Source organism: Nicotiana tomentosiformis, chromosome 3 (assembly GCF_000390325.3).
Source record: "Nicotiana tomentosiformis chromosome 3, ASM39032v3, whole genome shotgun sequence".
NCBI classification, from domain to species: Eukaryota; Viridiplantae; Streptophyta; class Magnoliopsida; order Solanales; family Solanaceae; genus Nicotiana; species Nicotiana tomentosiformis.
The window spans coordinates 51,672,617-51,695,602 of NC_090814.1; the positions used below are offsets into that span (position 1 = coordinate 51,672,617).

The following is a 22,986-nucleotide window of genomic DNA, read 5'->3' on the forward strand; positions in this document are numbered from 1 at the left end:
TCTCGTCGGGCTAGAACTCGGGGTTGGAATGACCGCCTTCGAGAATATCGAGATCGTGATCCCGAAATCGATCCTAGCCCCGAACGAGTTCGAAGAAACATTGTTAGCATAACAGAAGATTAAAATATCTATGACCAGTCGGATATTACGGCGAGACTTTCGGCACGTATCAATGAGGAACTGGCAATTGGCAAATCAAGAGATTTTTTACCTATTTATAGAATTGTACCTAAAGTAGGACTCCTCTACTATATAAAAGGGGTCTGATGATTCACTTAACACATTGTAACACGCATTCCAAAGCAATACATTATTATTTTTCTCTTAAAAGCTCGTGTTCTTCTGTATCGTGATATTGATCAAAGTGCATCTGGCTCGAAGGTGGCTAACCTTACGAGATTGAAACTGTCCAATTCGTGTGGTTTGAATTTACTTTATCATTGTTTATTTCAATTGCAACTTAATTTATCATTTTGTAAAAAGTTAATCCGCGTATCCTTAAAACCACTTACAAATTCAATTGTTATCGGATTTTGAGGGTAAACAGTTTGGCGCCCACCGTGGGGCTAAGGATAATAGTGGTTATTTGATACAAATTTTCATAACACACACTACTTTACACTTGTTCTTTGAAGTGTCTCTAATTTCACGTTAAAGCTCAAAATGCCAAACTCTCAATCAGCACCCCTACATTTGACAATGAGTCCGGCCATCACGGTGAAAATAACAACATAGTGCCCAGTGACGAGGTACCGCTTGTTGATCCTGTCGGAATTCCGTTCGTGAACCCGATTGACGCTAATTCACATGTGACTATCAACGCAAACCTGCCTACCGATCCCGAGAATAGCGTTCTTGGTGGAGCCCGAACGACAGCTCAAAATACACAAAACATTGGAGGGGACGGATCAATTTGCGGATGATCTTTGAAATGTTACAGGCTCAACAGGCGGCGATAGCTCAGTTACAGAACCAAAACCACGCACCGAGCAAAATTGAACCCGATCCGTCCCGGAAAGTCACCCGCAGGGATGAACCGGTCGCAGATAGGTCGAATGAAAATGAATCGGGGACTAATCCCGAGATCATAAAGATGCTCGAGGAACTGACAAAACGGGTAGAATCAGGGAAGAAGAAAATCGAAGCTAATGACAAAAAGGTAGAAACCTACAATTCAAGGGTCGACCAAATCCCGGGCGCACCGCCGATATTGAAAGGCCTGGATTCCAAGAAGTTCGTGCAAAAACCTTTTCCTCCGAGGGCGGCTCCAAAGTCGATCCCTAAGAAGTTCTATATGCCCGAGATTCCTAAGTACAACGGAACGACCGACCTAAACGAGCATGTTACCTCCTACACATGTGCCATCAATGGGAACGACTTGGAGGATGATGAGATCGAGTCTGTCTTGTTGAAATAGTTCGGAGAGACCCTGTCAAAAGAAGCTATGATATTTTATCATAACTTACCTCCTAATTCTATCGACTCATTTGCTATGCTTGCAGATTCTTTCGTGAAAGCACACACCGGGACTATCAAGGTTGAGACTGGGAAGTCGGACCTTTTCAAAGTAAAACAGAAGGATAATGAGATGCTCAGAGAGTTCATGTCCCGATTTCAAATGGAACAGATGGACCTGCCATCGGTCGCTGATGACTGGGTCGTTCAGGCTTTTACCCAAGGACTCAACATTCGGAGCTCGTTGGCTTCACAACAGTTGAAACAAAACTTGGTAGAATATCCGGTTGCCACTTGGGCCCATGTCCATAACCGGTATCAATCGAAAATCAGGGTCGAAGATGATCAGCTTAGGGCCCCTTTCGGGTCTGTGTATCCTATCAGAACCATCGACAGAGTCCAGAGAGACATCGATCGGGAACCGAGATCAAACAGGGATCAGTATTTGCCGTACAATGGGGACCGAAGAAGCAGTGGGTCCGGACAAAACTCTATGAGAAACGAAAAGAGAAGTGATCAAGGTTAGAGTAACCAAGGACTTATGAGCAAAAACAGCTTCGACAGGCCCGTCGGGCCTAAAGAAGCGCCAAGATTATCGGAGTACAACTTTAACGTCGATGTCGCTGCTATCGTATCTACCATCAGACGCATCAAAGATACCAAGTGGCCTAGATCTTTACAGTCCGATCCAGCCCAAAGGGATCCCAACCTAATGTGCAAATATCATGGCACTCATGGCCACAGAACAGAAGACTTCCGACAATTAAGGGAAGAGGTGGGTCGACTGTTCAATAACGGGCATCTCCGAGAATTCCTGAGTGATCGGGTCAAGAACCATTTCAGGAATAGGGATTCTATTAAGCAGACCGAGTAGGAAGAGCCCCAGCACGTCATTAACATAGCCTCAGCACGTCATTAACATGATCATCGTTGGAGTCGATATTCCCCAGGGTCTGATGCTGTAGCGCACTAAAGTATCAATCACAAGGGAAAAACGGACTCGGAATTATGTACCGGAAGGAACCTTGTCTTTCAACGATGAAGACGCTGAGGGGATCGAGCAGCCCATAACAATGCACTGGTAATATCGGTACTCGTAAATAAATCTCAAATTAAGCGTGTGTTAATTGATCCAGGTAGCTCAGCCAACATCATCAGATCAAGGGTCGTGGAACAACTCGGCCTACAAGATCAAATCGTACATGTGGTTTGAGTTCTGAACGGGTTCAACATGGCATACGAGACCACTAAAGGGGAGATAACATTACCGGTGAACGTCACCGAAACCATACAGGAAGCCAAGTTCTATGGAATTGAAGGGGATATGATATACAACGCCCTGTTCGGGAGACCATGGATTCACAACATGAGGGCAATACCCTTGACACTACACCAGGTGCTGAAATTCCCAACACCCGGAGGAGTCAAAATGGTTTATGGGGAACAATCGACCACCAAGGAGATGTTCGCGGTCGATGAGGTGATCCCGGTATCCACACACTCAACTTCGGAAGATCTGAATCAGATCGTCAAAGACGAGGCCAAAAAGCAGTCACCGACACCAGCCTTGACCGGATCGGAGGAACGAGGGGTAGACGAGGTCGACGACTACGGATTCCCCAGATCTTTAATTCATAGTTCCCGACGATTCCGATGCCACAAAATCAACGGTCGAGGAACTGGAACAAGTCGTACTAACCGAACACTCGCCCGATCAAAAGGTACACTTGGGCACGGGGTTAATCCCCAAGCTCAGGAAAAAACTCATTCAATTTCTTATAGCTAACGAAGATTGTTTTGCTTGGTCTCACCTTGATATGACAGGGATCCCGCCGTTGATAACCACTCACAAGTTAAGCCTAGACCCGAAGTTCCACCCGGTCAAGCAAAAGAGGTGACCCCAGTCCGAGGTTAACCATGCTTTCATCAAGGACGAGGTATCTAAACTCCTTAAAATAGGGTCTATTCGGGAGGTTAAATACCCGGATTGGTTAGCAAGCGTAGTGGTAGTCCCTAAAAAATGGGATAAATTAAGAATGTGTGTGGACTATAAGGATTTGAATAAGGCTTGTCCCAAGGACTCCTTCCCTTTGCCCAACATCGATCGCATGATCAATGCCACGGCCGGCCACGAGATCTTCAGTTTTCTCGATGCCTACTCCGGGTACAACCAAATATGGATGAACCTAGGCGATCAAGAAAAAATCTCCTTCATCACTAAGTACGACACGTACTGCTATAACGTGATGTCGTTCGGATTAAAAAATACTGGTGCCACTTACCAACGCCTAGTAAACCGGATGTTTGAGGAACAAATAGGAAAATTAATGGAGGTTTATATTGACGATATATTGGTTAAGTCTCTGCGAGCAGAGGCCCATTTAAAACATTTGCAGGAAACCTTCAGCATACTGAAGAAATACAATATGAAACTGAACCCGAAAAAGTGTGCGTTCGGAGTTGGATCAGGTAAATTCCTCGGATTCATGGTATCCAACAGGGGAATCGAGATCAACCCCGACAAGATCAAAGCCATCGAAGATATCACGGTTGTGGACAACGTGAAGCTTGTGCAAAGATTAACTGGACGCATAGCCGCCCTGGGGCGATTCATCTCGAGGTCCTCCGATAAAAGCCACTGATTCTTCTCACTATTGAAGAAGAAGAATAACTTCTCATGGACCCCGGAGTGCCAACGGGCCTTGGAGGAACTCAAGCGGTATCTATCGAGCCCGCTGCTGCTTCATACGCCGAAGATAGACGAACAACTATACTTGTACTTGGCTGTATCGGAGATAGCGGTAAGTGGAGTTCTGGTCCGGGAAGAGCAAGGTACGTAATTTCCTATTTACTATGTTAGCAGGACTCTAGATGAGGCCGAAACTAGGTACCCTCACCTAGAAAAATTGGCGCTCGCTTTGCTAAGCGCCTCTAGGAAGTTGAAACCATATTTTCAATGTCATCCTATATGTGTCCTGACTACTTACCCATTGCAAAATATAATGCATAAACCCAAGCTCTCGGGACGATTGGCCAAATGGGCTGTGGAAATCAGCGGGTACAATATTGAATATCGACCCCGGACCGCCATTAAATCTCAAATTTTGGCAGACTTCGTGGCCGACTTTATGCCGACCCTAATACCCGAGGTCGAAAGAAAGTTGTTGGTGAACTCGGGGACTTCTTCGGGGATCTGGACCCTCTTTACGGATGGTGCCTCGAATGCAAAAGGGTCCGTACTTGGCATTGTATTGAAGCCACCAACAGGAAATGTAGTTAGGCAATCTATTAGGACTGTAAAATTGACTAATAATGAGGTCGAGTATGAGGCCATGATTGCAGGTCTCGAACTAGCCAAAAGCTTGGGGCAGAGGTAATCGAAGCTAAGTGCGACTCCCTCTTTGTGGTGAACCAAGTTAATGGAACATTCGATGTCAGAAAGGAACGAATGCAAAGGTACCTGGATAATTAGTAGGTAACATTATATCTATTCAAGAAATGGACTCTACAACACGTACCTTGAGACCAAAACAGTGAGGCTGGTGCCCTTGCTAACCTGGGGTCGACGGTCGAGGACGATGAGTTCAACTCGGGGGCGGTCATACAACTCATGAGATCGGTAGTTGAAGAAGGTCACGCCGAGATAAACTCAACGAGCCTGACTTGGGACTGGAGAAATAAATATATAGAATATTTGAAGACCGGAAAACTGCCCTCGAACCCAAAAGAATCGAGGGCCCTACGTACGAAGGCAGCCCGATTTAGCTTGTCCGAAGACGGAACCCTATTCAGAAGAACATTCGATGGACCACTTGCGATATGTCTAGGACCAGGAGATACCGAGTACGTTTTGAGGGAAATTCACGAAGGCACCTGCGGAAATCATTCAGGCGCCGAATCATTGGTTCGAAAGGTAATCAAAGTCGGCTACTACTGGATCGACATGGAAAAGGACGCGAAAGAGTTCGTACAAAAATGCGATAAATGTAAAAGGCATGCTCCAATGATTCATCAACCCGGGGAGCTGCTGCATTCGATTTTGTCACCATGGTCGTTCATGAAGTGGGGAATGGACATTGTTGGCCCCCTCTCATGGGCACCCGGTAAGGCTCAATTTATATTGTTTATGACTGACTATTTTTCTAAATTGGTGGAAGCCCATGCATACGAGAAGGTCAGGGAAAAGGAAGTCATCGATTTCATCTAGGACCACATCATATGTCGGTTCGGAATGCCGGCCGAGATCGTGTGCAACAACGGAAAATAATTCATTGCCAAGCAAGTTTCTCGAAGACCATAAGATCAAAAGGATCCTATCAATACCCTACCACCCCAGTGGGAACGGACAAGCAGAATCGACCAACAAAATCATACTCCAAAACCTCAAAAAAAGGTTAACTGATGCCAAAGGAAAATGGAAGGAAATCCTGTCCGAAGTTCTATGGGCATACCGTACGACCTCAAAGTCCAGTATCGGGGCCACCCCATTCTCGTTGGCTTATGGCGCCAAAGCTTTAATACCGGTCGAAGTCAGAGAACCAAGTCTCAGGTTCCGATATGCAACCAAGGAATCAAACGACGAGGCCATGAACATGAACCTGGAGCTATTAGATAAAAGGCGTGAAGCCGCCTTTGTATGATTAGCCACCCAAAAATAGCGGATTGAGAGGTATTATAATCGAAGGGCCAACCTTTGACACTTCAATGTCGGGGACTCAGTGTTAAGAAAGGTCACACTAAGCACCCGAAAACCGAACGAAGGAAAGCTGGAGCCGAACTGGGAAGGGCCATATCAAATTATCGAGATCACCGTAAAGGGTTCTTACAATCTCGGAGCAATACTACCGAACAACTGGAACATAACTCACTTGAAGTGATACTACTACTAAGGTACGACCCCATTCATTCCTTTTGCTTATTTGCATTTCGAACTAACACTTGCAGGCAACCATCAAAGAACGATACAATTTTTAATCCTGAAAGCACGCGTTGCACTCTTTTTTCCTTGAACCGATTTTGTCCCAAAATGGGTTTTCCGATAAGGTTTTTAACGAGGCAACAGTAAGTGCTAACATAGAATCGAAGGTCGGTTACAAACCGATATCGAAGATCACGACAACAGTATTTGAGGCCTCTCTACGATCGGCCCCGAACACTGGGGGCATTACCCTCGGATAACGACTTTAGCAAGGAAAGAAACTTTACGATTGAATGGTCTCGGCTCGATCGATAGGATTTACTGTAAGGGCCTACGGTCGAATGAACCGTGCCCACATAGACTGCTCGAGTCCTGACATAAATCTTGTACGCACGTGTAATCATATATATTACGCATAGAAATAAAAGAAAGTCTCTACCTTGCGGATAAACATCTTGTCCCTTAAAAATTTTCTTTTCTTTCTGAATTTGCTACATTTGATTCCCTAAAGGTATCGAGCCCAAAGGCTACCTTTATCCGGGTTAAAACGATCACTCACATTCGGGGACTGCCGTCCAGAAACAAACTCGGTCGGCCCGAGCTATCAGAGCCCGGGGGCACAAGACCTATTAGGCAGCGCCCGAACCTTAAAGGCTACGGTCATCCCCATTCGGGGACTGTTATCTTATGCAAGTCCAGATAACTCAAGGTGACAAGCCCACTGGGCAACACCCGAACTAAAAGGCTACGGTCATATTAAAACGGTTCGGAGACGTTCGACACCCGTAATAAAATATAAGGCCTTGAAAAATTTCTTAACTGGTTCTAAAGGCTACCCTCGACAAACTATAATCTAAAACATTATAAGTACTTTAGGGAAAAGTTTTGGTCATATCGAACCCCCACCATGCCTTAAACAAAAAATATCGAAGGCAAGGTCTGTTCGAACCTCCGAACATGACCTAACTATTTCATGCTAAGGCATTTCGATCTTTGCAAACATAAAGAATAAAGTGAAGGAAAACAAAACTCATAAATTGTCGAAGGGAAAAGGAATCCTTGTATTATATATACATATAGTCTTTACAAGGGCCAAATGGCCTTGACAAAAAAGTACAAAAGTACAAAAATACAAAAAATAAAGAAAATGTACAAGGCACTTAAACGGATTGGTCTTCACCGGAGCCCGCCTCGTCGCCAGGGTCATCGGAGTCTTCTCCACCCTCAAATCCGCTCGAACCCTCGGAGCCTTCTTCATCCTCGGGATAAGCCAAATTCTTGGCCTCGGATTTGAGCCCCTTAGCACTCTCGATTTCGGTCGATAAGTCAAAACCTCGAGCATGAATCTCCTCTAGAGCCTCCCTTCTGGATTGTCGTTTTGCATGCTCGACAATATTGGCATCGACATTATATTGGGCCACCATCTCGTCGGCATTGGCTTTAACCACCAAAACCACCGACTTGGCCGTTTCAAGCTCCTTGGCAAGATTTTCTCGATCAAAGACGGCTACACTTAGCCAAGACTGGAGCTCCTCAACCTTTCTAGCCTACACCTCGACCTTTTTCTTTGCCGCTCGAAGCTGGACCTCAGCCGAAGTCAGCTGCGCCCAAGCCGTCTCCTTTTCTGAGGCCAGGCAATCCATTCTACCTCTCCATTCTTCGGTCTCGGCCTTAACTGCATCCATCTCATCTCGAAGCTGCTCGATTTGATTGATCTTCTGTTGGACCTGTGAATTCCAACCATTAGTCATCGAGTCTAGCTCATCGTCAATAACCTCAAATATTTTTACCTGCTCGGCCAGGTCGGCATGCTTTTTCTGATCCACCTCTAGCTCAGCTCGGAGGCTCTTAACCTCCCATTCACGCTGCTCGCTGAGAAGTTTGTAAGTATTTCTCTTCTCAGTGAGCCATCGGACCTCGGCCTCAAGCTGGTTCAGCTCATCCCTATATCGAAGAAAAGTTTCGTGATGAAGCGTTGAGGCCTGCAGACACAAAGAGAAATGTTAGAACCACCTAAAAATTAGTCTAAGTACAAATTACAGTCACCAAGAGATATTTGAAGTTACCCAGTTTAGCGCATGTTGTGCTTCATTAAACAGGTAGGGCGTGTCTACCTCGTTCATCTTAGCTTGGTCTTCCTCGGTCACCAGACACCGAAGGTAGCTGGCCACCCCTACGGGGGCAAAGAGGACATGGGCATCCTTCGGAACGAAGATGACGATCGATCGCTTTGGGTCAGGGTCCACACTCGGAGCTGGGAACTGGTTGATCAGTTTCGGGTTGAGGAACTCTCGTTTGTTCCCAAAGATGGACTTTTCTTTGGCACCTCCAAGTCACCCAACTCGGTGGCGTCCTCCGTGGAGGTAGAATCCATGCCATAAAAAAATCCGTAGAAGGGGTCGTCCGCTCTGTAGGGCCCCTTGATGGGACGTTCCTTCACCGTCTGAGCCTCATTATACATGGACTCGATGAACAAGGGCGACTCAGTGATGTCTATCACACCATGTGCTTCCTTTGGGGCACTGCCCACATCCCGGGAAGCTTCGGCCACGGCCTCCCCGTTGGCCTCCCTAACTTGAGGCAAATCGGTCTCGCCTCTCTACGGTTCGGAGGCCCCTTGCCCCTCGAGTTGCGATGACATGCGGCCATCAGATCGAAGGCTTCTCCTTTTTCTTCGGATTCGTCCCTTAACCGATAGAGTGAATCCGAAGATGGTGCTCGAGCGTTTGTGCTTTCTTTGGACTTGCGCACCAACCTTTTCTTTGGTTTTTTCTTTTTCGAGCTCGAAAAACTGGGAGTCCTTTTTATTTTCTTTTCTTCTCATCACCCTGTCTCGGAGAAGGGAACTCGACGGGGAAGTTCTAACCACCGGATGAAGGCCTCAGTGTGACGTCCTTAGATAAACCTGCAAAAGGAAATGAAACAAGTGAGAACTTAATGACAGGAGAGGAACCCAGATATTACTTACTCGGGAAAGGAATCTCACCATGAGAATGAGCCTCTCACCGGTCCTTCAAAAGTTCGCGCAATGATCGCTCGGAATATGGCCTTTGTGACACGATGCTCTCGACCCACTCCTTGAGTCAAGAGACTGCATTCGGGACTCGAGCGACAGTTGCACCACCACAAAGCACCGATGAGAAGGAAGGAAAAAACCGTAAAATAAGATTTTGAAAATGAAATTTTACTTACGTAATATATTCCACTTCTCGAGGAACGGCATGTGCTCGGTAGGGATCAAGTCCGAGGTCCTCACTCGGACGAAATGGCCTAGCTAGCCTCGATCCCGATCTTTATTAATACTCGAGAATGGGGCTTTACTGACCCGACGTGAGAGCTTGATCAGTCCCCCCGAAAGATTCGGGGACTGTATAGGCACATGAGGTGGTCGACGGTGAACGGGCATCCATTGGTCTTGCTCACGAAGAACCGAAGAAGGATCACGATCCTCTAGAATGAGGGGTGAAGTTGACCGAGGCATACCTCGTATCTTTTGCAGAAGCCGATGATGACCGGATCCAATGGGCCCAGTGTAAAGGGATAAGTGTAAACACTTAAGTATCCCTCGACGTGGCTGGTGATGTCTTCGTCGGGTCCGGGAACCACCACGTGTTTGTCAACCCAATTGCAATCCTTTTTGACTGTGGGGAGAACTTCTTCAGTGATCGAGCATACGTATCTCGAGACCTCCTTACACCGACCTTGTACGGGGGAAGGTTTTTCAACCTTGAAATCGGCGGTTACCGAGCATCCTCCAGGGACGAACATTTTCAATGGAGGTTTCGAAACTAGTTCCTCGACAGCAGTACACGAAACAGTCTCCTCGGTAGTCGGCCGCGAGGTAGAGTGAGTTTCTTTTTGGGAACGATTTTTGAAGTTTTTGCCATTTTTTGAAAATGGAGGAAAATTGAGGGGAAAAAGGAAGTTAAAGGAGTACACTTGATAGCTAGAGATGGAAATGAACAAGGGTTCTTGCAAAAGATCTCAAATAACCAAAGTATAACTGCTAGAAAGTATTGAAATTTCAAAGGTACGAGGGTAGAAGGTTTGAATGTAAAGTTGGAATGAACAAAGGAATAGGTATTTATAGTATTTCAGTAGGCGGTTCACATCCAGTCATGGCCGACCGGCGACTGACATGCATTTAATGCCATTAAGACTTGACTGACGAGACGTTTCATTTGTTTTGTCGTTTCTGTCGCGGGGTATCGAAGCAAGAACCGGAAGCTCATGTCATTCCTCGACGTCTACTCTCCAAAAAACGAGGGGACTATCTGTATACGGTCAAATCGAGCTCGCCTACAACATGGTAAGTCAGGTTCGGAACATGACAATAAAGGACTGAAGATCGACCCCAAGTCTCACCGGGCTAGAACCCGGGGTTGGAACGACCGCCTTCGAGAATATCGAGCTCGTGATCCCGGAATCGATCCTAGCCCCGAACGAGCTCGAAGAAACATTGTTATCATAACAGAAAACCGAAATATCCGTGACCGGTTGGATATTGCGGCGAGAATCTCGACACGTATCAATGAGGAACTGGCAATCGGCAAATCAAGAGATTTTTTACCTATTTATAGAATTGTACCTAAAGTAGGACTCCTCTACTATATAAAGGGGGTCTGATGATTCACTTAACACATTGTAACACGCATTCCAAAGCAATACATTATTATTTTTCTCTATAAGCTCGTGTTCTTCTGTATCGTGATATTGATCAAAGTGCATCTGGCTCGAGGGTGGCTAACCTTCCGAGATTGAAACTGTCCAATTCGTGTGGTTTGAATTTACTTTATCATTGTTTATTTCAATTGCAACTTAATTTATCATTTTGTATCTAGTTAATCCGCGTATCCTTAAAACCACTTACAAATTCAATTGTTATCCGATTTTGAGGGTAAACAATTAGTATATACAAATTATTGGATAACTTGTAATCTTAAACATGTTAAACTAGTATTTATGTAATTATTAAAAATTATTATTAAGGATAAAATAAAAATATTTTAGTTATTTTTAAGTTAAGGAAAGGATTTTTTTTTTGTTTTTGTACTTACTTTACTGAAAATGAAAGAAAAAGAGGAGACTGTTGGTGGCCTTAGGAAATTTTGGTTGCATTGACGGAGAAAAAGGTTTAGAGCAGGTGTATTACATGGCTATTTTTTTTCTCTTCACGTTATAATTTGGCGAAAATTCAATCTTAAGAATCCGTGTCCAACTTTGTTTTTTGTCTCCTTTTCCGTTTCTCTCTTTTCTTTAAGCCCCTAATTGATTTTTGTCTATTTGGAATGGATCTCTTAGAATATTCTTCGTAAGAGAAAATGCCAACGTTTGTTTTATACTTTTCAAAATAATTGCTAAATGGATATGCGAAATTGATAGTTTTAGGGAGAAAAAAGAGAGCATGCACCTAATGTATTTTCGAGCTTTTTGTGAATTGTATACCTTCAGGTCCCTATGAAACATCAACAAAATAATTCTCTAGCTTTTTTTTAGTTCTAGTACAATTATTTTTGTTTACTCAAGCAGGAACAAAAACAAAAGAATATCATTTCCAATGTATATGAAAAATCAATATGCCTGAAAGAAGGGGGAAAAAAAGGAAAAAGAAGAAGAATGATAGGCCCTTGCCAATTTTCAACTTTCTTGTACAATCTAAGGAAAACCAAGTAATTCTATTGTGGTCGTAAAAGTACAGGGCCTTTTTCAAATATTTGTTTAATCTCAAAAGATTGGTGTTTAACTTGAATAAAGCACATGCCAGAGCCACCTTTAACCAACTCAATTGTCTTTATAAAATAGAAAAACTCTTCCAAAAATGCCTTTCGAAATGGGAATCCATAATATTTCGTCATCTGTATAATCTAGCATTACAAAGACTAAACAAGATGATCAGGTACTAACTTCAGCCTGCCTCTTTTTTTTCCGGAAAAAATAAAACACAAAAAAACCCTCCTGAAACACAAGCCAGCGCTTACATTCAGCAAACACCCACTCAAGTTTGTGTGTTCTTTCTACTTGCACATACAAATGCAACCAGGTCACGGATTCTCACGGACAATCACCGCGTTCTGGTGTATGCTACGGTCCTTTAGCTTAACTGGTGGCGTAACATGTCATCAAGACTTTGGGGATTCCAGGAAGCAAACTGATTATGCAGCAGCATCGCGACTGTCTCCTTTTGACCTTTTACTCTTTTTCTTGGTCTTTGGTTTCTTGCTTCCGCTGTGTTCTTTTGATGCCTTCTTCCTTTTAACCGGCTTCTCTTCCTCCTCTTCCATCTGTAATGTTTCATCTGGATCTTGTTGCTGAGGAGGTACCTGAGCTTCTGAACAAGCATAATGACACATCTACTTGTTAGGATAGTCAGATCTTAAGGAAAAGCAAAGGCAAACAAGAAGCGGAGGGGAAGGTATGTGGATCAGACGAAAAAGCTAGGTAGAAAATAGTCTTGGTAATTGGTAGAATCTATTAAACTAAGGGGGAAAAACCCATGGACAAAAACAATCAAAGAACTCTTAGGGCAACCAAGAGAAAAGTAGTGCACAAAATCGACCAAAGAATTCCAAATAAGCTCATAAGCCTGCTAGTATGGTATGGGGCACTACCCAGAATATATAAAAATGATAACTTCATTCTCTGTCTCCATTTCTCCTGACAAATTCCTATACTAAATTCTAAAAGGATTTACTGTACTGGACCGTATAAAGAAAATTATATTCCACAAGTCAGACGGGAAACATAAGAACAAGAAAGACGGAAATCCAGGTTGAAGAAAATTTGTTGATGTCTTAAGAAAGAGAATATTTAGTACTATCTGGACACAGATACAGTCATACAGACCAAGGTATTATCACCGAAGAGCTAGGAGAAGTAGAAAGAAAAGCTTACCTCTCGCAGAAAATTTTGAATCAAAAACAACACTGCTAAGATGCTGCTTCAAGAAAACCTGCATCCAAATTCCAGTTTAAGTACTTGAGAATCTCTGTCTTGTACTGATTTAATATAAATAAAAGATGCATGTTCATAATTCATCAGCTATGCCTAAATCCCAAATTAGTTAAGGTTTGGCTATATGAATCCTTTGTTCATAGTTTACCTATTTCTACACTGTCGATCTATTGCAACCCTACTTTTTATCCGGGCTTCGGACACGCTGTGCTTTGACAGAGGTGGAGATTGTTTTATACCCAAATTAATCCCCCAATGTTATGTACCATGGACAATAAACTATCATTTCATTATCTGTTGTTACAGCCAAAGATTTTGCTTTTACAATTAGGAGTACGCAAATTCTCGCATTAGTAGTATTTCTGCATATACGCATGCTTACGAATATTTATGGCATGCCACACTCTTGATCTGACCTACAGTACATGCTACATGGTGCTAATGATGGGTAAGCAGCACATGTTAAACTTGAATCTCTTTGATCAAACCAGCTAACTATTTTGTAACACGTAACAGGGAAGAAGTAGCTCTGTTAAAGCAAGATAGCATCTGACAGCAAAAATTTATCATTAGGCGGCAGAACAGGACCACATCTAGACCCATAATGTAAGACAAACTATTATGTCAACCAAAAAGGCAGGAAACAAAAAGGTGAAAGCCAGAAAGGGTTTCTTTCTTAAGTAATAACCTCTTCTTTTAGAAACATTACCAATTATCTTTATAGTCAGAATATGAGACACTAGAACCATTGTTTACTAATCCAGTATGACTTGGTCGAATTGGAATGCTAACTGAGGAAAGCTTTTAACTTTAACAACTTCGAAGTCGAAGGACGATAATATATCAGGTGAAAGTGAGTGTTCAAAGACAACAATTCAATTTGCCGAAACATACAAAGTTTTTGAGGAATTCTAAACAAAAAGCTTATCAAAAGAGCCCTGATGAATAATGGGAAGTAGATTGTCCAATAAATAAAGGACATAAAAAATTAGTGTTTCAAGAAGACACTTTCTGCTGATAGATAAGTGAACATTTTATTGAAACAAAAGAAACACAACGATTCTGCAGTGAGTAACACAGGATCCTTACAAAAGTGACAGTTTCCGTATCAAGAAATCGTACAAAAACTCAGTTCCAATCTAATCTAATGTGATAGGATGGAACTTGTATTCTGTACTTCTAGAGACTTGACTTTTTAACTCGATAGTCCTAAGAGCTAAAACAGCCCAAAGAGACATCAAGCCAAATTTGAGAGTCAGTTCTAAAATGTTGCAATGCACTAATATGAAGAGCAAAAGGAGAGCAGTCAACAGCCACTCATTGTGTGTGTGTGTGTGTGTGTGTTTGGGGTTTGGGGGGGGGATAAGCAGTAGCTCAGCCAAAATATAGCTGTCTATCTATTGAATTGTCCACTCATTTCTTATAAAAGCTGTAACATAGACAAATAACATACCGCAGAGAGAAGTTGCCGTGACTTGACATCCCAAATGCGTAAGTAGCTGTCCAATCCTAGTCAAAAGTAACTTTGTTACGTGAATAACTTATGAGGAACAAGAGTTAGAAGAAACAATAGCACTTCTATAAAGAGGCATGTGTTTTCCACGCTTCCAGTTCTTAAACAATGTAACAGACAAGGTTTTACAAGCTTCATACTTTCTATTATGAGATTATATCTTGCATTCAGCAAATGCGGAGCCAACATGACTTTAGGACAATATCTGTGTTCCCAGGCAGTAGCTTCCATCAACAAGTAATCATGTATCCAGATAAAAAATGTTGTATATACAAGGACCATGGACCAATGCTATAACTGGTTTATAAAGAAGTTATCTGCGATTTCAAATACTCACCACATGAGGCTATCATCGGCAGCTCTGGATGCCTAACTATAGATCTTATACTTCCAGAACATTTCCCCAAGAAGGATCCCAAAAGTTTTCCTGAAACAAAAAGGATGCACTCAATTGTGAGACACACAATATGTGAATTAAATGAGTCTAGACATCAGAATCGCGATTGAGAGAGCAAATTGTATTCCTAGACTGACGAGTTAATTATCATAAACAACAAGAATCATGTCAACAGAAAAGGAAGTTCAAGCTATTAAAACAAAAGCAGAAATCAACAGGTCGACACAGAATACCATTAAAGAACACCTTTGTCTGTGTGCAAATGCGTTTCTGAAACTGAAGTCACAACGTTCTTACGCATTAGACAAAATAAATGCAAAGTACAGTGGCCAACTTAAACATAAAACCTTTTATCAGTGTAGAAGAAACACAAGTTTGAACAAATGTATTATGTTTGCCACGTAAATCCGTTGTCTTACTTTCTACAAACGATATCAGTTCCGTGCCAGAACCAAATAACAGAACACACTTAGACTTGGATAACAAAAATGTGGAGAAGAACATGCACAACCATAAAATTGGTCTAGCAATATCCTCAATAATTTTGGAAAAACTGAATACTGGTTTAAGGATATCTTGCCCTTTCCAATGCACTCTTCTTCCACAATAATAAAATATTATCTACTTAAATGGCAAAGATGTATATGAAGATTATGTCTAATGACAACATAAACAATGATCACTACACTGCGACAACCATTTACCTGTGCGTATATCAATAGAAGCAAGATCGCCTGACCCGTTTCCTATGTATATTGTCTGTCCATCTATATCCTCAGCCACAGCTTTAATAGGGGTCTCGCGAAAATCAAATGAAATAACAGGCCTTCTCTGAGCAGCAATATCATAAAGACGCACCTACAAGTTACCCAGTCCGTACAGTATATATCAGCACCAAAAAAATTTAATAGGTAAATCAGCAACAAATTTACAGACATGAAAGAACCAGCTTAAAATACAACTTTAAGTGCATCTATGTCCAATTACACGCTGCAGGTTTAACAGTAGGCAGAATGGGTGTATATGTGGATCTGATCTGGATCAACTTTAGTGTATTTAATAGGCTGAAAGCAATCTATGCTATTTAAACCAAAAAACAATTACAATAAAACAAGAGGCTTCTCTCCAATAAAACTTCGAGAAGCACCAACAACAGAATATCTGCTGTTTCTCCACAGTGAAAGGAATAGAAAAGCACACTGGCATAAAAAGATGGTACTGCATTGCGGAATCTGAAGAAATTCAGTCCCGGTATATCTCTGCAACCAGAGAACTCCTAGGGGATACTGAAGCAGGATTTGTGAGGGGAGGGTGTGTGGCTGAAATGCATGACTAGCTGAGCTCTTGTATTTTGGCAGATTCACAGAGCAATCCACCTATGGAGACTTCCTTCCAATTGATATAGATTTCAATAGACTAGTATAGGCTATAATTAGGGTCTCAGTAGTTAATAATATAATAGAGGGTGGTGGTTGGAGTCGGGTAATGAAGCAGTACAATAGTTGGCTTGGGGGGGGGGGGGGGGAGAGAATGAAAAAAAGTAGCAGCATTCTAGGAAGAGGACAAAGGAAGGACAGAAAATGGTTTAGACGGACAGCTAAGCTTGTCAAATCCATTTCAGCACTGATGTTGACCAGCCTAAAATATCTGGCATGTTGGAGAATCACCTACTTTTTTTTATGACTGACATCCGTTTGGGGCAGACCCTTAGGACCAACCGCACCCTTCAAAACTCGGGGATAATGGGCCCGCCCGTCTACCCTTCTCCACTTACATATTAGGCTTAGTTTGCATGAAGCAGAGCTCAAAGCTGTGACCTAAGTCACAAGTTCCTCAACCTTTGCCCCTTGACTAAGCCCTAGGAGCGGAAATCACCGACTTTTGAGAGCCAAAAAGTTATTAACCCGTCTAAGACTAGAATCAGCCCACCCATTTGGCACCCTTGTCGGATTATTTCTGGGACCTATCTCTCCCTCTCCCCTTTCCATTACCTCACTCCCCCCCGCCCCCACCCACTCCAAGAAGGAAGTGGCCCTAGAGGTTGTCTTTTGGCAGCCTCAAAAATGCCTGAGAATGCCTAGATGTGTTAGTCGAAAGACAGCTATAAGATAAACCACATGAAGTCCTTCCTGGCAAGACCGCTTGTGAAGCTGTTGCATCAAACTTTCCTTCATGATACAAATGAAAAGCACACACTTAATGGAGCTAACGAGAAAAATTTGACAAGGAAAAAAAATACCTGGTGACTATTAGTGCCTGCAACAAATTTGCGGTGGTCATCTTTGCACAAGAAAGTTGCAGATGTAAACCAAGTTGGGGTGAATATGTCAAGGCTATTTTTTGGTGGCTGGAACAAGAAAACAACACGTCAAATTCATGAAGTATATCAAAAAGCCAATCAATTGTTTGTTACACCCAGAAATTCTAAAGAGAAAGATGGTGAAACTCACAGATTTCGCAGTCCAAACTTTAGCGCATTGGTTTAGATCCCAGACGTTAACCTCAACACCCTTCCTGATATATCAAAGAAGAAGTCATTAACTAACACGCTATTTCCATCATGAATTTTATCTTCCAAAACCCTATATTTACGATTACTCACCCACCAAACAATGCATAGTTTTCATCTGCATCTACCTTAGAGCACAAAATACTGCCTGAACCACAAACATTCCATGTTGTTTGAGTACCTTCACTACCAGAATCTTCAAGTGACTTTGACATTTTAACACACTTCATGCTTGCTTGTCCTTTTCTTGTGCATGTAAGCAGGGTACATGACCTATAAATGTATAAGAAAATATATAAATATAAAATTAAGAAGAAAAACTTTCAGAAACAAGCCTGACTTCCTCTGAGTGAGATTCCTCAAAAATGATGCCACATGTCTGAGGCAATCTTAATCTTCAATCCACATGCAGGCCAACACAGAGCAAGCACACCACTTGCAATGATAGTTACTTACCAGTAGTTAATAACTCATTTCAAACACTATATTGTTTTAAATTTTAATCATCATCCTAGATGATGTTGACTTTGGATATTATGGGATATGAAATGATAATCTAGTGACCATCAATTATTCCAATCTTCACCTATTGGGTACAGGCCAGAAGTTTATAATTACATTTGTATAAGGATATTCATAAGAGGCTGCGCAGTTCATGGATAGCAAATGGGATAAGAGGCGATTAACTCTTATCCCATGTTGAGTTCATGTTTGGCCTTCATATCATGTGGGACACCAAAAAATACACATTTAGTTCATGTTTTACACCTGGTTAACAGATAAGGGTCTTGCTAACACAAGCTAACATCAGAAGTAGAAATAGCATCGGTCCAGATTAAGCCAAGAATAACATGTCGCATATTACTCTTATCCCTCTGCCTCATATTTACAATAGATTTTTTTTCCGAAGGTGGTGTTCAGGCCAATATGTGCGCACCTTGACTATTCCACAAGTACCAGGTACCAGCTACCTCCGACCAAGGTACCGGGTAACTCTACTTTAGGCAGATGGGAAGAAATCACCTAGTACTTTTGTCTTTGCCAGGATTTGAGCCCCGGCCTCGAAGGTTGGCACACACTTTATTTATAGCAGATAAAATTTACAACTTAAAGAGAATGACAAAGGTATATTCCTCATTAGTCATTAGGATATGTGGAAAACATAACCCAACGTCATTCCATCCGCACGCCAAACAACTCCATGAATATCTTTTGCCAATTCACGTGTCAATTACACATTCGATCAGAAGGTAATCTTCTTTCCACACAAATTAAGCGCAGGAGAAATACATATTTAAATATTTGGATTGCTAAAGAGAAGGACCAAGCTATTGAGCAATATGTTCTGTATCCAAGTCTGAGAATGCATTTACTTCTACAAGTTGCTTACTCCATGAGCTAACCTGGGTGATCAGATATTTCATACTTGTACTCTCTAAAGCAGGTCTAAGACAATACCTCGATGATGAGTCCAATCTCTCTTTTCCAAATAGATGTAAGCCAACTAGAGAATTATCTTCAGATCTTGTTTCATTTTGACTTCCATTTGAAATGGAGGCACGAACATCTCCATTGACAGGACTAAGCACGTCAATCTGTACAGTATAAATGTAGTAAAGGATGCACAAATAAGGCTCAATACTCGAGAAAACTTGACAAGTTCATATTATCTCGATTTTGATCAAAGATAAAGCCTCACCGAGCCATTTTTCCTTGCTACACCTAGTAGCTGCAAAAAAAATGGAAAGAGGATAACACTCAGACTACATCACAGGCAATTGAAGATAAATATCCAATATTCTCCAAATCAGTTCTAACTTCTAAGTAATACCTTTACTGCATCTAAACTGATTAGAAATTAAAAGAAATCTTTTACGGCATCCTTGCACAATTTGACCGCCAAAACAAGATGATTCTACTTATCAAAAAAATTAAACAAGATGATTCATTGCATCATGCCAGTATGAAGTAATTATACGCCTCAAGGGGCGTTTAACTTGCATAACCAAATACATGTTTACATAAAGCACATAACTGATTTTCGGCCGAGCTGTCACTTGAACTTACTCAAGTCTCTAACATGGTTGAACCAGGTAAAGAATGGAATTATTTCTACTTCTTTTCTACCCCCAAAAACGATCCTTTTCTTTTTTTGAGTTAATGACATGAATTATTATCCTGTTAACTAGCTCAGAGCAGAAGTCCAAAGTTGCAAATTAAAAGAAAGAACCCATCCAGAAGCTATTGTTGCTGATTATTACTTAATTCATGGGTGGAATTTTGGTTTTTGAAGGAATTGCAATGATTGGCATTTGGATAGGGTATGCTTATTGCTACAAGAGATAGGAACCATGTGCATTTGTCCTAACAAAAAGAGTGCGTCTGCTGGAAGGGTACAAAAGGAGGAGTTTTTTCCTGTTAAATCATGCTACTCCATTTCTCATGACACCCTATCACAGCCACATCTTGGCCTTGGAAACAAGTTCACAGAAGTCCTGGACCATACAAGATCCAAAGCTTCATTTGGTTGGTGGGAAGAAATGCTTGCCGCACTTAGTGCTACATACAGAGAAAGGGGATTGGTCATGTAAAGAGCTTATTTTTGCATTCTAGGATCACTGCCCAGCTGCTGGACATGCTTCTCACTCTTCTGGGACACAAATGGGCTATGCCTAGAACTCTTTTGGAACTTCTACAGGGGTAGATTATCAGAAGACTGATAGGTACTCACACAAGATTATGGTATGCCATCCCGGCAGCTATTTGGTGGACTACCTGGCAAGAGAGGAATGCCAGAATTTCAGAAGACAAACAAGAAAATATACTTAGTCTTAAGTTCATTTGCATACTTTTGCTATCTTCTTGGACAGCATGGCAAATGCAAATGTTACTCATTTTTAACTCCTTATATACTCTGTTATAACTAACAGAAGCTTGTAATTGGTTCAATATTCCAGCATAACCTTGTTGCTGGTCAATCATGTATAAAATGCTAACCTTACATGTCAAAAAAGAACGAATCCATCCATATCAGCTAACAAAAGAAAATACCGTTCGGCCTAACTTTCTTCCTATTATCAGAGTAGCTTCTAGACTTCTAAAGTTCCACAATCAAACCATTTTTCTTTTACCCTTTTGTGAATTCAGATTAAGAACTGATATAGGACTAAATGCACAGCTCCAAACAACACACGTGATTCTTCAATCAGCTGCTATGCTATAACCTCACCCACAAAACCAACTCTCAATCACGAAAAGTATCCACCTAACCGGCTAAGTGCTAACCCTTCAACCTATACCTTCAATCATGCATGTAGAAAACACAGAAACACACTGCATACACAAAACATTGATAAACAATGGAGGAAAAAGAAAACACACTAAATCAAAAGTTAGCACACAGGCACAACAGTATAGCACATAAATAATGTAGCAAAGTACATAGAGACAACTTACAGGGTCAAATTCACGGTCAACAATTGACGTGGCAAGCACACACCTGGAAGCATCAGGCTCCCCCCATCTCTCCACCACCTTAGGAGCTTCCTTTTGCTCACCCTTACCTTCAATGACTACACCAAAAAAGATTCGTAAGAAAATAACTACTTATTGGCACCACTAATTCTAAGCTAAAGAGGGTCAGTTTTAATTCAAACAAAATAGACAAAAATCCATTTTTCTAGGGGAAAAAAAAGAGAGGCAAGATAGTAGGCTAGTTAAAGGAAAAAAAGGATTCAAACTTTATCCAAAGATAGAAATTTAAAGCTGAAATGGGTTTACCTTTGATTAATCCAAGAATGTCAAAAGTTAAAGCTCTAAGAGGAGGGCAACCAGGGCACTCCAAAGTGGTAGTACGAGGCATATTTTTCTTCTTTGTTTGTTCCTATTCACTTTCACTGTGGATTTTATTCCAAAAAAACCGCACTTAGAAGGTATGCGCAGAGAAAATTTGCGGGACGAGGAGGCGGCAAAGACACATGAAGGGAAGAAGAGGAAGAGAGCTGCAGCTAAACCAGCGGTCATCTATATTGGGCTTGAGCTGTTTTAGGCTTGAAACAGTGACTAGAAATGGCCCAACTTCATGGACCGATAGCGTAGTATCGGAAAAATTAGTCATTACGTCTTAAATTTCAGTTTTTCGAATAAAAATATCTTAAGTTGTCCTGAAATTAAAATTTTTAGTTTAAAATTTTAGGACAAAAATAAATATCGATTAATCCCTAAATAGCATACCTAAAAATGACTGTACCTAAGAAGGGCTATCTGTGCACTTCCTAGTATGTTCCACTGCTCTGAAAATTTCAGTCAGGACTCAGGATCATTGAACTTGCGGTTTTTAAAGGGGTTTTTAGTTATTACACTATAGCTCACCTATTTGAAATTAGTTATTTAAACAATAGCATATTTGGTTTATTCCAAAAAAAAATATTTATTTACTGGTATTACATACATGTTTTCAAAAATTTAACGTGATTGGACAATATGTTTTAAATCACTACCCACAAATCAAGGGATTAGTTTTGATTGTTTTTAATCTTTCTCTATATCATTGTACTCCAAATGTGGGGTTTTCACTTCTAAATTCAGCGGTAGTTATAGTCCTCACTTCTATTTTGTGTATAGTACTAGAAATTAACTTACATAAAAGCGCATCTAAAAGGCTGAAACATCAAAATACTATTATTATACTAGCATTATACCATATATCATTATTCTACACTCATTATACCATATATACGATTGCAATTAATTTACATCAACATATACATCAAGATATCTGTAATAAATAGAATTATACTTAAGGTGAATGTCTATATTTTAGAGAGATTTTAGGGTTTGTTACTTGTTGGCTAAGTCATTTTTTTCCTATAAATAAAGGGATTTTATTCCATTGTAATTGATCCCAAATCAATAAGAGTTCTCTCTCTACTTTTCTCTGTAATATTCTTCTTCTCCTTTTATTATTTTATAATACGTTAGCACGAGACTCTAACCAATTGAGTAGATGGCAGATATTTAAATTTGTAGATATACTGTTAATTAGTTATGTAATGTTTGAGAAATTAAACCACCCGTAGAGAGAAGATATAGAATTTGCGTGAGGCTCTTGCATGAATGCATTTATATTCCTATATTAGGCATCTGTTTTGGTCACCATGCTTTTGAATACGTGCATGGTGCTCAACTTATAAATAATATTGAGCATAATGATTGTCAATTGTTCCATGAGCTTCCTTTAGGAA

The 22,986-nt window shown here is 41.3% G+C and overlaps 1 protein-coding gene across 1 annotated transcript; it reads right to left on the reverse strand.

Annotated features, from left to right (window-relative positions):
* Positions 1-12,144: 12,144 nt before the first annotated feature.
* On the reverse strand, positions 12,145-21,767 carry LOC104111699 (uncharacterized). Its single transcript, XM_009621451.4, has 12 exons — positions 21,524-21,767; positions 21,200-21,315; positions 19,443-19,472; positions 19,202-19,338; positions 17,837-18,016; positions 17,685-17,748; positions 17,474-17,581; positions 15,939-16,092; positions 15,175-15,264; positions 14,778-14,833; positions 13,265-13,322; positions 12,145-12,701 (listed from the first exon to the last, which is right to left on the reverse strand). The coding sequence occupies exons 1-12, from the start codon at positions 21,603-21,605 to the stop codon at positions 12,526-12,528; spliced, it is 1,251 nt and encodes a 416-aa protein (XP_009619746.1). The 5' UTR covers positions 21,606-21,767; the 3' UTR covers positions 12,145-12,525.
* Positions 21,768-22,986: the final 1,219 nt, after the last annotated feature.